Below are 15,784 nucleotides of genomic sequence, written 5' to 3' on the forward strand. Positions count from 1 at the left end.
AATAATTACTTGTTAACACTTTTTAATTTCATTAGCACTGAAAACACCTCTATATAATCCTCTCATGTCATCTATGAGGTGCAGGGATCAGCATGAGCCAACAGCTGCCGCAGATATTTCCTATTTTACTTGAGGGGAAATCTTTGTTAAGTAATGGCAAAAGCTGACTTTTTAATGAAAGCCTCTATAACGACTCTTCATTTCTAACAGACTTTCCAGCCAAGGACCTACTTTACGAACATGCATGAACTAAGCTTTGTAACATCTGTATGAGGAAAATAAACATTAATAGCCCCCTTTCATAGACGGGGAAACCTGAGAATTCTTTCCCAGGTGTCAGGCTCGTGGGTCTTGCCCACTTGCTCAGGGTCTAATGGATCACAGTATTTTGGGTTGGGAAGGAATTTTCCCCTGATCAGATTGGCAGAGACATAAGAAATAAGAACAGCCATACTGGATCAGACCAAAGGTCCATCTAGCCCAGTATCCTGTCTTCCAACAGCAGCCAATGCCAGGTGCCCCAGAGGGAATGAACAGAACAGGTATTCATCAAGGGATCCATTCCCTGAGGGGTTTTCATCTTCCTCTGTAGCATGGGGCATGGGTCACTTGCAAGTTTAAACTAGTGTAAACTGTGGATTCTTCTTTGAGTGAGGCTCCCTATTGTATTCCGCGGAGGGTTATGCACATGACTCTCTGTAACTTAAAGTCTTTAAACCATGATTTGAGGACCTCAGTAACTCAGCCAGAGGTTAGCAGGTCTGTTACAGGAGTGGGTGGGTAAAGTTCTGTGGCCTTGTCATAAACGGATAGTTAAGAGTTAATAGAACAGAAGTACTTCATATCTCTTTTGCCTGTAAAGGGTTAACAAGATCAGTGAGCCAAGCTGTCACCTGACCAGAGGACCAATCAGGAGACAGGATACTTTCAAATCTTGAGGGAGGGAAGTTTGTGTGTGTGCTGTTAGTTTTTGGTTGTTGTTCACTCTGGGGGCTCAGAGGGACCAGACGTGCAACCAGGTTTCTGTCCAATCTCTCCGATACAGGCTCTTACCAGTTCAGAATAGTGAATACTAGGTAGATAAGGCGAGTTAGGCTTATGTTTGTTTTCTTTATTTGCAAATAATATGTATTTGGCTGGAAGGAGTTCAAATTTGTATTTTGCTGAAAGGATTCTAATTTGTACTTGTATACTTAGGCTGGGAGGGTATTCCCAGTGTCTGTAGCTGAAAGACCCTGTAACATATTCCATTTTAAATTTACAAAGATAATTTTTACTGTTTTTTCTTTCTTTAATTAAAAGCTTTTCTTGTTTAAGAACCTGATTGTTTTTTTATTCTGGTGAGACCCCAGGGGACTGGGTCTGGATTCACCAGGGAATTGGTGGGGAGAAAGGAGGGAATGGGGGGAGAGAGGTTAATTTTCTCTCTGTGTCAGGATTACTTTCTCTCTCAGGGAGAGTCTGGGAGAGGAAGAGAGAAGGAGGGGGGAAGGTGAATTTTCCTCTCTGTTTTAAGATTCAAGGAGTTTGAATCACAGTAAACTTCCAGGATAACCCAGGGAGGGGAAGCCTGGGAGAGGCAACGGTGAGGGAAAGGGTTTACTTTCTTTTTGTTAAGATCCAGAGGGACTGGGTCTTGGGGGTCCCCGGGCAAGGTTTTGGGGGGACCAGAGTGTACCAGGCAGTGGAATTCCTGGTTGGGGCAGTGCTACAAGTACTAAGCTGGTAATTGAGCTTAGAGGAATTCATGCTGGTACCCCATCTTTTGGACGCTAAGGTTCAGAGTGGGGAATTATACCATGACAGGCCTGCAATGTGCAGGAGGTCAGACTAGATGATCATGATGGTCCCTTCTCTCCTTAAAGTTTGTGCGTCTATAAGGCATTAAATAAGCTGCTGGCTTGCCCAGGGACACACAAAAAATCAGTGTGCAAGGAAGCCTCAGCAGTTCCTGGCTTCCAATCAGTCGCTCATGTTTGTAGAACAAGGTATTCTGCTTCCACAATCTTTTCAATGTGCCCAAAACAATGCTCGCTTCTTCATTTTAGCTTTCTCACAATTATTATCCACAATAAATAAATTCCTACTGGGGGACAGCAAGAGAGAAGGAAATAATGACCCTTACGTGTATCTTAACTAGTAAACATTCAAATACTGTGGCAATATGCATGGTATAAGACAGGAAGGATGGTCTACTAGAGCGAGCACTAGACTTGTACTTAGATCTGTGTTCAGTTCCCTACTCAGCTGCAGATGACCTGTGTGAACTTGGGCAGATCACTTCATCTACATTGTGCCTCAATTCCTCATCTATGAAATGAGGATAATACTTTCCTACCTCATGCAATGTTATGAGGATAAAATCCACTAATGATTGTGAGTTGCTCAGATACTATGATATGAGGGCCATGGAAGTACATAAATACATAATGGATAAGAAGATTGATATCTAAAGCTCTCTGAAAGTTCTTGTCGTCCATACTTGAGCTGCTTGATTTTTTTTATCGTACCCTCATGTAGCATTTCTGCAGAAACCCAGGTGCCCCCTTCACATCAAAACCACATGCCAGCCTGTGCTAAGTTCGCTGTTTGAATCGAGAGCTATATCTGCAGCTTTCCTGTTGTTAGTAAAGTTGCATGTGTGCCTGCATAAAAATGTTCTGGTTTTGAACATATCCCTGAGAGTCTCTCCCATCTGATAGGGAGTTTATGTGAGTTTTTCTTTCTTAATAGATTAATTAGGGTTTTGATAACAAATCCAGTCCCTGTTTACATGGTAAAGTGGGAATCGTAATTTCAATCATCTTAGTTATCTTCCATTACATGTTAGTGTACGACACTCCTGTTCATGCTAGTAGATGTCCTAACTGATTATGAAATAGAAGCGTTAATTTTGCTATGTATGTCCAAACTACTTATTTTAAAAGAACTATTCAGATACCTTTTCAAGCCACTTGAAATGGATCCTTTCTGATGTAAAGACTTTACTAAACCCAGCACTCATCATTGGGATGTTTGACAAACTTGGACATATTTTTATAAATAAAATGACATCTGTAGGCCGTGAAAATGTGCTGTTCTCATCCTCTTTGTTTATGTTAAATAGCTCTGATGTTAATATCAATGTACAGTTTCTTGGAGAAACTATTTTGTGAAATAGGAGTCCCTCCCTTAATAGAAAAATGTCATTACAAGTGCATTGAATATCAGATCATTTCGCCATTGAGTGCCTGAAGGTAAGCTGGATGGTGATTAAATATGAAATGTTTATGTTGGGGAGGAAAGGAATGATACAGGAAGCCACATTGTTTTCCTTCATGTTTTCAGGGGGCATGTCTTAATTGCATAAGCATGCTTCTCTCCATACCCGTGTTTGCTTTTTAAGTGTTCTGTCATATCCCTTAACTTTACTCGCCTTTCTGTAATTTCATGGAACAGATTCATACACTGGATGGCCTTGTGCAGTCCCAGAAACCTACAAGAAGCTGTGTCCTGGACTCATGCAAATCCAATTGTTGTTACTCACTTTTAAACCCCCAGGACGATTAGCAGAAAGCTGGAATTGTACCAGCAAGAGCTCAGTCACATGAATTTGCACTCAATCCACATACAACTAAGACCATAACAATAACAGAATGAATTATATGTGGCAGACCTCTAAGCCACTTACTCAGTCCTTACTCAGGCAAAATTCCCACTGTCTCTCCCTGTATAAGGACTGGATAAAAAAATGATTAAGGGCCTGGACAATAGCTTGTGACTACAACAATGCACAGCAAAGGCTCAGTTTCTCTGGATTTATTGGTGCGTATAACATTGACTTCTTCTTAAGTATTATCCCTAAAACTGCTCACTGAATTTTCCTCCCAACTTCAGGTGTATTCTGGGACCTAGGGTCCAATTCTCTTGACATAAATCAGGAGCAATTCCACTGAAGTAAACAGTGCTAGACTAGTGTAAAACTAGTGTGAGAGGGGAACCAGGCCAAAGAAATGGTCGTGTTCTTGATGGTATTGCAGAACCAGTGTGGGCTGTCAAATAACATAGTATAAAGCAGTAGGGTGATAGTCTCCAAAGTGCCCCTGCAGTTATGAAGCTCTTCCCAGCAGAAAAAGATGACTTTTCTCATTGCTCACTACAGCCATGCACCTGTTTGGCCTAAACTGGCACCTGCAGCCGATGGAAGGGCAGATGTATGAGATCACGGAAGACACAGCCAGCAGTTGGCCAGTGCCAACGGACGTCTCCTTATATCCCTCGGGGGGCACAGGGTTAGAGTTACCTGACAGGAAAGGCAAAGGATCCAGTGAAGGTATGGTTGGTGTGTTTCCATGTTGTGAGTCCTCTGTGTCTGCCTCTAAACTCCAACCATCCAGTCTCATACTCCATCTCTCCCATACCACCTTTCCTGCAGCACCATAGTCTGGTGCTTTTCCAGTCTTTCGTGTCTAGAGCTGGTCATCAGTCATGTTTCCAAATGTCAGATCCTTTTAATGTCCATTAACATGGTGATAAGATGTATGTCCTCAACCAAACCTAAGAGGCCATTCAAAGGGAGGGGTTATTGGCACCACATCTCGTATGGGTACAGTATTCCGCCACAAAAGCCCTGCATCATGTCATCTGTGGGCTATATTCCTGAGAAACCATGCTCATGTCTTAAGAACTAAAGGGATGCCTTGAGGATTGTCACTGTGTTTTCTCTACAGCAACACAACAGTGCTTATCCTAGTATTTCTTTTGGTTACTAGATGGCATTGTTGTGAGAACCAAAATATTTGTTAAAAGTTGTTGGCATTGTGAAGATGGCCATGTACCCTCAAGGACAGCCAGATGAAGGGCCTAATCCTGCAAAGTCTGCATGGTGCTGACCGCCTTCAATTCCCACCGAAGTTAGAGGCACTGAGCCTCCTCAAAACCATGCAAAATCAGGTTCTAATTTCAAAAACAATACACTATTCCACAAGCAAGCAAGGGTTTTGCAACTTTAATTGTGTTTTCAGTGGAGAACATCAGTGCCAGAAATACCTATGGTGCTGCAAAGCACAAGGCTGTCATCACTCTAAGATTCACATAGGGGAGATGAAGAAATGAGGAATTCAGCTTTCAGTTTAATAAAGCTCTTTATGCTTCACCATCTTTTCTTTGTATTTAAGTGACCGTGAGATCAAAAATCTCTCATTCCAGTAGAATTATAGTTATTGGCTGGTTTTAGTGAAGTTGTAGTTGGGGGGAGAACGGGATTATCTGTCTTTATTATGCAAAGGAAGGCCATTGTTACATATTTCTTAAAAGCAACATAGTTACTAATGACTGGTCAGTGTCAAATGAAATTATTACAGTGTAAATCAATTAAGCCAGAACTGCAGGACCCTGGACAAAGCTTGCTAAACGATGTAGTAAACTACAGAATGTTTCTGCATTCAAAAAGGCCTCATGATAAAGCTTATTTTTCTTTCATCTTCTGTTTAAATTGCTATGTTTAAATCCCTATATATTGCATTTGATCTCTGCCATCCCTATTCAAAGATCAAAATGAAAATAAAAATGATATATCTAATAATCAAGGGGCCAAATCCAAGGTCTTTCCTCAATTTTCTCTCAGTCCTTCTCAGGCAAACCCCCTCTGAAATCAAAAGGAGTTTTGTCTGAATAGGAGTGTGGATCTCTCTTTCTCTCTCTGTCTGTATATACATACATGCATATATATACGCTCACACAGTCTGTCAGCTTTTCTGACAAGCCCTCTTTGCACTGGGGAGCTTTACTTAGAGTGGGGTCTCTGAGGGCTACTTTAGATAGAGAGCTGTGCAGAGCCTCAGCGTGCTCTTCTTGCATGTCTTGGGCAGGGGCGGCTCCAGGCACCAGCACACCAAGCACGTGCCTGGGGCGGCAAGCCACTGGGGGTGCTCTGCCAGTCACTGCGATGGTGGCAGGCAGGCTGCCTTCGGCGGCTTGCCTGTGGAGGGGCCGCTGGTCCCGCTGCTTCGGTGGATCTCCCACAGGCGTGCCTGCGGAGGATCCGCTGGTCCCACGGCTTCGGTGGACCTCCCACAGGCGTGCCTGCGTAGGGTCCGCCAAAGCCGTGGGACCAGCGGACCCTCCTCAGGTAAGCTGCCGAAGGCAGCCTGCCTGCTGTGCTTGGGGCGGCAAAATACCGAGAGCCACCCCTGTTCTTGGGGAGCCTGTGGCCATGTGGGCGTGATCTGCTCCTGATTAAAAATGAAATAAAGATCTTGGTGTGTGTCTCTGGAGGGGTGACTGTGTCCACCACTGAAATGCAACTACCTCTGCAGGGTGGTAACATGGTAGCCAGTCTGTGCTTACACAACAGCTTTTCTAAGTAAGAATGTATATCATTGGAAATGTGAAAATTGACTTAAAAGTATCCTCAAAGAGACCACCTTTCCTATGGTGGAATTGGCCGGTTGGGGCTTACATTTCCTTAGTGCTGAAATGATTTCGGTATTGCTAGCTGTAGGCAGTTACCAGCTCTAGTCTGCATCCAGTCCAGCAAAGCACTTTAGCATGTGCTTAAGTGCATCCCTATTCAGCAAATTTAAGCTTCTGCTTAAGTGCCATTGAAGTCAGTGCCGTATAAGCATGTACAAAAGGCTTTGATGGATCAGGGTGTTTTATTGAATCAAAAGCCTATATCAGCACTAAAATTAAACTCAGTTGGGCCCAAAAATGAAACAGTTCATTTTGATAACCGAATTAATTAGGAATAGTTGCTAAGGAAACTAAAGTGTTGCATGTACAAGGTAATGTGTTGAAAGAGCAAAGTAATTGGCAGCACAATTAGGAATTCAGATCTGAAATTAATTTTGCGTCAAGTTAGTTAGACAAAGTTTCTGATTAGAAATTGTACTGAAATTGTATTCTTATTTGAATTTCTTTCTGGATATCCAGTTCTCAGGGCCTGATCCTTTTCTGTTTGGAGTCATTCAGGGCCGGCTCCAGATAAAGCCGCAATCGGCGGCACTTAGGCTCTGAGCTCTACCGCACCACTTCATTCTTGGGCGCAATTCGGCGATGGGTGCTCTGAGAGGGACTGAGGGGCCCGCTGCCGAATTGCTGTCAAAGACCTGGATGTGCCATCCCTTTCCATTGACCGCCCCAGGCTCTTGCTTTCTTAGTTGGTGCCTGGAGCCGGCCCTGGAGCCATTGACTACACCTGTTGATGTCAATGGGTGACATTTACTCCTGTGCAGAAAACCTTGCTCTGAACTTTTGCACTGGGATAAAACTCACCCAATGGAGACATGAAGCAGCTGCTTTGACGAGCTTCAGAAAAAAAGTACCTTTTCATATATATGTGTATATAACACTGACAGTCAAGAAAAGACATATACCTTAAATCTTCACAATTATTTCTGTGGAATGGCCATTTTTGCCTCAAACACAGAACCTTTTTTTTCATTTGAGCAAGCACCGCTCACTGTACTACAAGGAATCCATCTTCATTAATGAACAGTCAGAAAGCACACCATGCGCTTTTACTTTCCATTTTAATTTCCATGTGTGTATCAAACACATCAGTAATAATCCCTGAAATGTATCTTTGATGTGCACCAGAACAAATGAAGTCTTTGCATCTTTTTATAGCTTCTCGCAGCTCTCTTTGCATCCCATGGTGATAGAACAGGAAGTTTTGAAAGAGAGCCTTGCACACACACACTGTCTGTCTTAAGACTGACATTATCCTGAAAAATGACTTTTAGGATTCACGCAAATTCTAATAATCCAATTTACAAAATAAAACTCATGGAATTAAACTAATTTGATCTCAGTTATATTATTCTATGATATTGGCAGTGTTACAAATGGTTTAATTATAATTTCCTATTCCCCCAAGATGCGTCTGTTTATTTTTGTTAATATTAATCTTGATTTTTAAACGTGGATAAATAAGGAGTCTAGACTTTTCATCATTCCTTCGAATGCAAAGGACAAGACTAAATTAGGCTTAGATGATAATAGCAGATCCATGTTTCTGTGAATGTGGTTTTATTCCTTTGTTGGTGTTTTTCAGAATCAGACCTTTATTAATGAACTTTATGTAACACAATGTTTCTGAAAAAAATGATAATGAAGCATATGTGTTCCATAAGATTCCAATCCAGTAAAGCCTTAAGTGCATGCTTAACTTTAAGCAAGAGTAGTTTCATTGGGACCGAAAGTTAAGCATGTGCGTAATAGCTTTCCTGGATCAAAAAACTTAAATGCAGACTCATCTCCATAATAAAGATAGAAACAGCATTGGGTATTTTTTAATGTTAACATGAATTTTAACTGTTTTCTCCATTTTTAATTAAGATGACATTTTAACAGTTTGAACCTGATGTTTCTGCTGCGGAGTTTACATTAGGATGTAAGATTTAAATAGATTTTTATTATTTAAAACAGCAAAATATTTTATTTAATGACTGCAGAATTTCCCTATCAACTACCAGTTCGCATTAAATGTGCATTGTGAGGGTATTTGAGTTGAATTCGTAATGGGTAGGAGGACATTGTAATGTCTTATTCCCCAAATGCAGAGTATATTAAAAAAAAAAAAAAAAGTTCCCACAAACGTGATTTTGTTATAAATGACTTTATACTCCTGAAAGATTCTTTCTCATTTTGTTAGAATTATTTGATCTGTGAAACACATAGTAATGGGTTTTAACAGCAAAGAGATGAAATAGTAGGTTGATTTGAATATCGAAGGGTAATAAAGACAGCCTATGATGGTCCACATGGTATTCTCCTGGCCCCTCGTTGTTCCTATAAAAGCTGAAATCTGGGAGGTGATGCTAACAAATACTTTTCAAATACAAGTGTGTTTAATTATAAAATAAAGGCAGCCTCCTAAGCGATGACATTTTTCATCTTCATCTCTTTTCCTGTTTTGCTGTAATTTCAGGCGAGGCAACATGAGCCAGGGATTAAAGCAAAGGCCTGAGAGTCAGCAGTCCTGGGGTTTTATTTCCTCTCTGACCCTAATTAACTGTGCTTCTCTTGGGTCCCCATTTTCCAACGTGCTATAATTCTGAGAGCTTAAGTGTGTGGCTGCCCAACTTGAGATGCCCAGGGCCTGATATCCAGAGGTGCTGAGCCCCTTGTTGACTTCATTTGGAAGTGTAGGTGCTTGGCACCTCTAGCTATCAGCCTAGAGTGTTTCAAGGTGAGCACCCAAACTCAGTAGACTCTTTCAGAAACTGATGCCTTAATCTTTGTGTCTCAGTTTCTCCCACCTGTAAAACAGGGATAATAATCAGAACCCACTCCACAGAGTTGTTTTGAAATCTAAGAAAAATGCCTTTGAGTTCTTAAATGGGAGACACTATAGAAGTGCAGCATATTATGTCCTTTATCTTTGCTGTGTCTCCCTCCTTCATTTAGGCATTTTGTAATGGGGATGCCATCCCAAGTGTTCCCACAATTGCCAACTGGTAATTTAGCAGTGAATTTTACCTGTAGTTTCCCCCTGTATGATTCACCATCACTTAAATAGATGTTCTTGACATACTCATCCAACTCCATGGTGCATGGGAAACTCACAATCACTACATTTTGTGATAATATAATAATTACTTTCTCTGTAAATAACATAAATTAATGATGTGATGTGGTGTAAGATGATTTATTTTTAACATTAAAATGTAATTTAACAATCTCTGTTGTTATGATTTAAGCAGAGGGCCGTTTGGAATCCATATTGCTCTTCCAAGATACATGTTTCCAATAGAAAGCTGGAGCGTAGCCAGGAGTAATCCTATCCATTTTTCTTTCATAATCATAATTGATGCATAATGTATTCTGAAGAAGTCACCACATTGATAGATCAATGTCAGAGATACCAGTTTGATCAGATTACTTACAAGATGCTAGGCTAATCCAAGGGTTTTTTTTTGTTTCTATGTCTCAGCAGGAAAGCCCAGTAGTTTCTTTCCAGAGGACACTTTTATAGACTCTGGAGAAATTGATGTTGGACGACGAGCCACTCAGAAGATTCCTCCTGGTATCTTTTGGAGATCTCAGGTGTTCATTGACCATCCAGTGCATCTGAAATTCAATGTGTCTTTAGGAAAGGCTGCTCTGGTTGGGATTTATGGCAGGAAAGGCCTTCCTCCTTCACATACCCAGGTAACAGGAGCACATTTCAACGAACCAACACTTACCTTAGAATTGATGTGCTTGTAGCTTGTACCTTGAAAAGGTAGATGGCCTCACTTTTTATTTCAAATACCTATCTCAAAAATTCTGTGGATTCATGGAAGATATTGAGGTTCAAAGATTCAAAAATAGGTGCCAACATGACAGCTGCAGAATATGCATTCACCAACATGAAGCACCAGTTCAGATCCTGAATAAGGATGATTTCCCGGGTTGGAACCATAGACAGATAATGTTATACACCAAATATACAATTTTATTTGCACAAGTGCTGATTGCATGTGTCCCAGAGTACTTGTATACACCCAAATCAGGCATGGTGTGTGTTTATAGGCATGAAGCCCACTTTCATTATTAGCGCCTATTATCAGGTGCTTCTGATTTGCCCATGAAACTTACTTTTTATGCTGAAATTTCCTATCCTAAAAGTGAGTTTGGGAGGTATAGTTTGAAGATTATTTTCTGTGAGTCGTAAAAAAATGGTGAGTCTTTTTATTTAGTTGTTAATACAAGTTATAGATAACCTACATTGTTTGGATTTGACAAACTTGGAAAACTTGTTTTGCTAAGAGCATGGCTAAGAAATAAGGAGTGAAATCTTGGCCCCACTGAAGTCAATGAAAAATCTTCGATTGACTTCAGTAGGACCAGGATTTTACCCAACATCTATATAAAGAATGAAGCAAAGGAAAAAATGCAAAAAACTAACTTTATGGTTAAAGTTCTATAATCACAAAAGTCAGGCGATTAAAAATTATTGTTACTGTATTAGATGCATATAGACTTCATTGCCAGTATATGTTAAGAAATTAAAACTAATATCATATAAAGTTTTTTTTTTAAATTGTATTTATACAGTATAGGCCAAGTTGAAAACAAGGGCTGATTCAACATCATCAGAATTTAGCTTTACATGTGCAAGAGATGGTCTTGTAATTGAGGTGGGAATCTCAATTTTTTTCTTTTACATTTTTTATTGGTATTAGGTTTTTATGAATTAAAAAACGTGTCTGTAGTGTGTTGGGAGCATTAGAAGAGCTCCCACAGGTATGTGAGGAGCTGTGAGAGAAACAAGAGGAGAGGAATGAGTGGAGAGAGGAGACCGGAGAGAAGCAGATCAACGGATAGATAAGGAGATCTTGCAAACTACTGGGAACAGACACAATTCCAGTCATCTCCTTGTAGGTTGAATCAGAACATGTCATGACTTACCAGAGGAACTATCATGTATGATGTTCCATAAGTGTGGGTGTCTTATGTTTAATGCAAAACTCTTCTGCCCATCCTGAGATAGATCTGGACCAGGAAGCGTGATCATTTTCTGGAATCCTGAAGTATACAATGAACATCTTTTCTTTGTGTTTCAGTTTGACTTTGTTGAGCTCCTTGATGGGAGACGGCTACTTACCCAGGAGGTGAGGAGTCTGGAAGGACCTCAGCGGCAACCTAGAGGCTTTGTGCCTATGTCCAGCCACGAGACAGGGTTTATCCAGTATTTGGATACAGGAATATGGCATCTGGCCTTCTACAATGATGGGAAAGAGTCCGAGGTGGTTTCTTTTCTTACTACTACCATAGGTAAGGATTTACCATATTGTTTTACCTGATCTATGTACCTTAGGGCTAGTTTCTCATGCCCTTACTCACACTGAAAGCAGGTCTACACTACAGCCGGGATCAATGCTCTGAGATCGATCCACCTGCTGTCAATTTAGCGGGTCTAGTAAAGACCCACCAAATCAACAGCAGATCACTCTCCAGTCGACCCCTGTTCTCTACCTCCGATGAGAAGCTAATGTGTAGACCCTGCAGTAACTCGACCTAAGGCACATCAACCCCAGCTATGTTGTTCATGTAGCTGGAGTTGCGTAGCTTAGGCTGACTTACCGTGGTAGTGTAGACATAGCCTCAGTAGCATCTTAGTCCTGGCCCATCTCATTGATTTTAATGAGACTACTCACAGACTAAAGGACTATTCAGCATAAGTGAGGATATTTGGGCAATGAGTGTTCCCTTGGGACCAAAACTGCACACAACATTGATGGTAAATACTGTAAAGATTAACATATCTATGATGGCATGGACGGGGCATAACTGTATTAAATCCCTATTTAAAAATTATGTTCTAGACAAGCTGCCTGCTGCTGCAGATGAGACCAGAGTTATTGATTACAGAGGTGGCCCCTCCTCCCTGATCCTTCTATTTGGAAATTTGGATTCTGTTTGTATTGGGCCTATTTTTTTCTTCTGGAGTGGAATTGGGTAGCTGTTCAACAACATATAGCAGCATCAAGCAGCAGTTTGGGACAGGAAGTGAGGAATACCGTATCTGATTGAAACTGCTGGCGTCACATAATTACTCAAATTGGAGTTGGGGTAGGACACCAAAATTAATACCCCAGCTCTTGCAAAAAAGCACTGTAGGAGGGAAAGTCCATTGTATGAACCTGTTTTATGTCTCATCTAAAAGATAGGCTGACATTTTCAAATGGATGGGAATTGGGTATCCAAATCTCACCCAGGCTTTCCATCAGTAAAGCAATCAGTTAGCACCAGGCACTGAGTAACGACTGCTTCTTCTCACAGTACCCTGGGATTCTTCTTCCAGCATATGAATATCACACTGTATGACCTGTCCCAGGTCTATATCCCTCTGTTTACAATCAATCCTTTACCAGAACCTATTTCTGACTCCGTCATGTTTAATTTTATATTTGACCGACCTACTGAGCAGGTTTATATCCCCATATCCATTTTGTTGTAATTCAAAGACTCCTCCATAAAACCAGCACTTAGCTTTCTTCTACCCACAATGATTGTTTAATAGACCTTTTTTGTTTCCTGCATAAAGCAGGCTCATTCCAGTGTTGCCATTAATTCCTCTCCCCAAAGAGGCATTGGCATTGAGTCTCAGCTGTCTGCAGTAGCTCCCTGAGAGCTGTGGGTTGCAGTTTGTCTTGGCAGGTTAATTAAAAGTTTAGGTCTTATTAAAGCAAAATCATTAAGGCTCCAATATATAGTTTTACTTCTCAAGTTTATTTAGTACATCGCTACTGTAATATTTTGTTGCAATGAAAACTTAGAACATGAACAGGCCTTCAGTGTCAGAATTCAGTGTACTCAAGGCTGTTCACAATTAAGCAACACCAGAAATAGTTGCTCTTTAACTTATTAAATGGAAGACTTACTCTGCAATGTGGTTTTATTAGTTTGCTTAGTTTTCCTTGCAAATTATTGTAATTGAAACAAATTTTACCTTTATCTGACACCTCTCATCCAAAAGGATCCCCAAGTGCTTTTCATATAGTGGGTTCCATTTAAAAAACGTTCTTCTGTTCTGAAGGATTCTACCAGTTTGAGAGAGATTCCCCTGCAGATGCCATATGCCACTCAGCCAGTAATAGCTCTCACAATGGAAGAGAATTCTAAAGCATAATCACTGTACTTTTCAAACTGATTGCAAAGTACGAGCTGGATTCAGGCTCTTGTCCCTGGATCAATACACTCACGCAGTAGAAGGGCAAGATACTGTGCTAATACACCTGTCAACACTGGGCTTAAGGACTGGGTAAGGCTCCTTTAAGTGCTCTGCAGCTTCAGGGTGGCCTGGTCCTCTGTGGTTAAGCTCACCCGAGCGTGCACTGTGGTTAGCCACATAACATGTGGCGCAGGCAGGACCGACTCTAGCTTTTCTGCAGCCCCAAGCAGCAGCCCAAAAAAAAAAAAAAGCAGATCGTTGGCACTTCGGCAGCAGCTCGATTGCGCCGCTTTGTTCTTCCGCGACAGTTCGGCAGCAGCTCAAAGAGGAAGAGATGGACTGAGGGATCTGCCGCCAAAGACCCGGATGTGCCGCCCCAATAGCGGACAGAGTGCCGTCCCTTTGTATTGCCGCCCCAAGCACCTGCTTCCTTAGCCAGTGCCTGGAGCCGGCCCTGGGCACAGGCTGTGATCTTGTTTTAGACCACCTGTAAGGCTCAAGGCTTTGCACTTCCAGCTCTGCCCTGTTTCCCCCATCCATCAGGACTAGCTTATCTATGTGGGTGCACTAGTCTGCACCAGAAGGGTGTAAATTCTAGGGTGCACTAGTGCGTTCTGCACTAACCGACCTGTGTGGACCCTGCTGGCGTGCACTAAAAGCTCCTTAATGCAGGTTACATAGTATTGTTTGAAATGGGACTAAATTAATGCACACTTTCAGTATGCGCCAGCAGGGTCCATATGGGCCAGTTAGTGTGTGACACACTCGTGCACACTAGAATTTACACCCCCTGGTACAGACCAATGCAACATGTAGACCAGCCCTAATAAGATGGTGCAGGCAGGATTTTGCGCTGTCTGAGGAATCATTTCACCACCAGTTGCCATATAATAGTGCAAAGCCACAGTACATAGAAAGGACACAAATGACCTGCTTTGACACAGGATGTGAAAACTACTGTGTCAAATGAGTTTAGAGTCTGAATTTTAGATAAGCACGATGTGACTGCCTGACAGGAATTTGACCAGGGTACCACAGCTAAGCTAACACCTTACAAAAAGAGAACTTTAATGGCCAGAAGCGGTCAGCGCCTTGCTTATATGGTCGTTTTCAACAGCAGCCTTTTAAAATATCTGCTGGAGGTTTCCTGTGAAATCATTAAATAGGATACTATGTATAGGAGAATCTCAGACCCTTTTCAGTGTGTTCATCAGCTCTGACAAGACACGGTTGCTACCCTTTAAGTCCATAAATACTGTAGCATCTTGTGTTGCAATTTCTGTTGATACGATAGTAAAGAGGATGCAGCAACCTGACAGTCCAGGTTTATGAACCTGGGTGTAAAAGTCCAGTGCCATATAAATATATCAAGTCCTATGTGATGAGCAGGTTACATTTATGTGCAAGGAGAGAAGGTTTGTGTTTGGGTGGTGTTGAACTCTGATGGCTGTCGTTTGATTTTATTTTTGTGGGAGTGGCACATGGAAAAATCTCTGTTTGCTTATTGCAGAAATCCGAAGAAATAATAAATACAGGGAAAAAGCATTTCAAATTTGTAAGCATTATCAAGGAAGAGGCAGGATCTAGCAGTCTGAGCACAGGCCTGGGAGCCATGACTCTATTTTAATCCAAGTGCTGACACTGACTCCCTTCAGGCTTGTGTATATTGTTTAATCTCTCTCTGCTTCAGTTTCCTGCTCTGTAAAGTGGAGATAATACTATCTATCTGGCCCATGGAGGTGCTGTGAGAATGAATTGATTGAAGATGAAAAGTGCTATATACCTACTAATTCACAATAATGGATAACAGTTAATAATAACCGCAGAAGGCCAAATCCTGCAGCCTTTTCTTGGAAAAAACTCCCCTAATGTCAGCGGGAGTCCTGTTTGAGTGTGTTACGTGTTCCAGAAACAAACATTTTGGACAGATTCCACTAAGTTTACCTTCTGCTTTCTAACTGACCAAACCTTCAGTAAAATCAGTCAGCATAGGTCAGTTTCTCTATATTGCAACACTGACTGTAATTATTGTACACTACCTGTCTGGACTGATCATACTCTCCATTGTTCATGTGAAAACAGGAGCAAAATGCAAGCAATCTGCATTCCCAGCTCGATGGCACATTTAATTTAGTAAAGCAC

The 15,784-nt window shown here is 41.4% G+C and overlaps 1 protein-coding gene across 7 annotated transcripts in view; it reads left to right on the forward strand.

Moving 5' to 3' along the window:
* The window catches only part of TENM4 (teneurin transmembrane protein 4), a 1,003,172-nt gene that overhangs the window by 777,778 nt on the left and 209,610 nt on the right, over positions 1 to 15,784 (forward strand). For 5 of the 7 annotated variants that reach the window (XM_050940297.1, XM_050940246.1, XM_050940262.1 and 2 more), the window contains 3 exons: positions 4,142 to 4,312; positions 9,917 to 10,134; positions 11,532 to 11,742. In XM_050940297.1, coding sequence (XP_050796254.1) covers positions 4,142 to 4,312; positions 9,917 to 10,134; positions 11,532 to 11,742 — 600 coding nt within the window. The remainder of the gene's footprint in view (positions 1 to 4,141; positions 4,313 to 9,916; positions 10,135 to 11,531; positions 11,743 to 15,784) is intronic. The other 2 variants (XM_050940254.1, XM_050940281.1) reach the window with 1 other exon arrangement.

The sequence above is a fragment of the Gopherus flavomarginatus genome, chromosome 1, assembly GCF_025201925.1.
Source record: "Gopherus flavomarginatus isolate rGopFla2 chromosome 1, rGopFla2.mat.asm, whole genome shotgun sequence".
In the NCBI taxonomy this organism is placed as follows: Eukaryota; Metazoa; Chordata; order Testudines; family Testudinidae; genus Gopherus; species Gopherus flavomarginatus.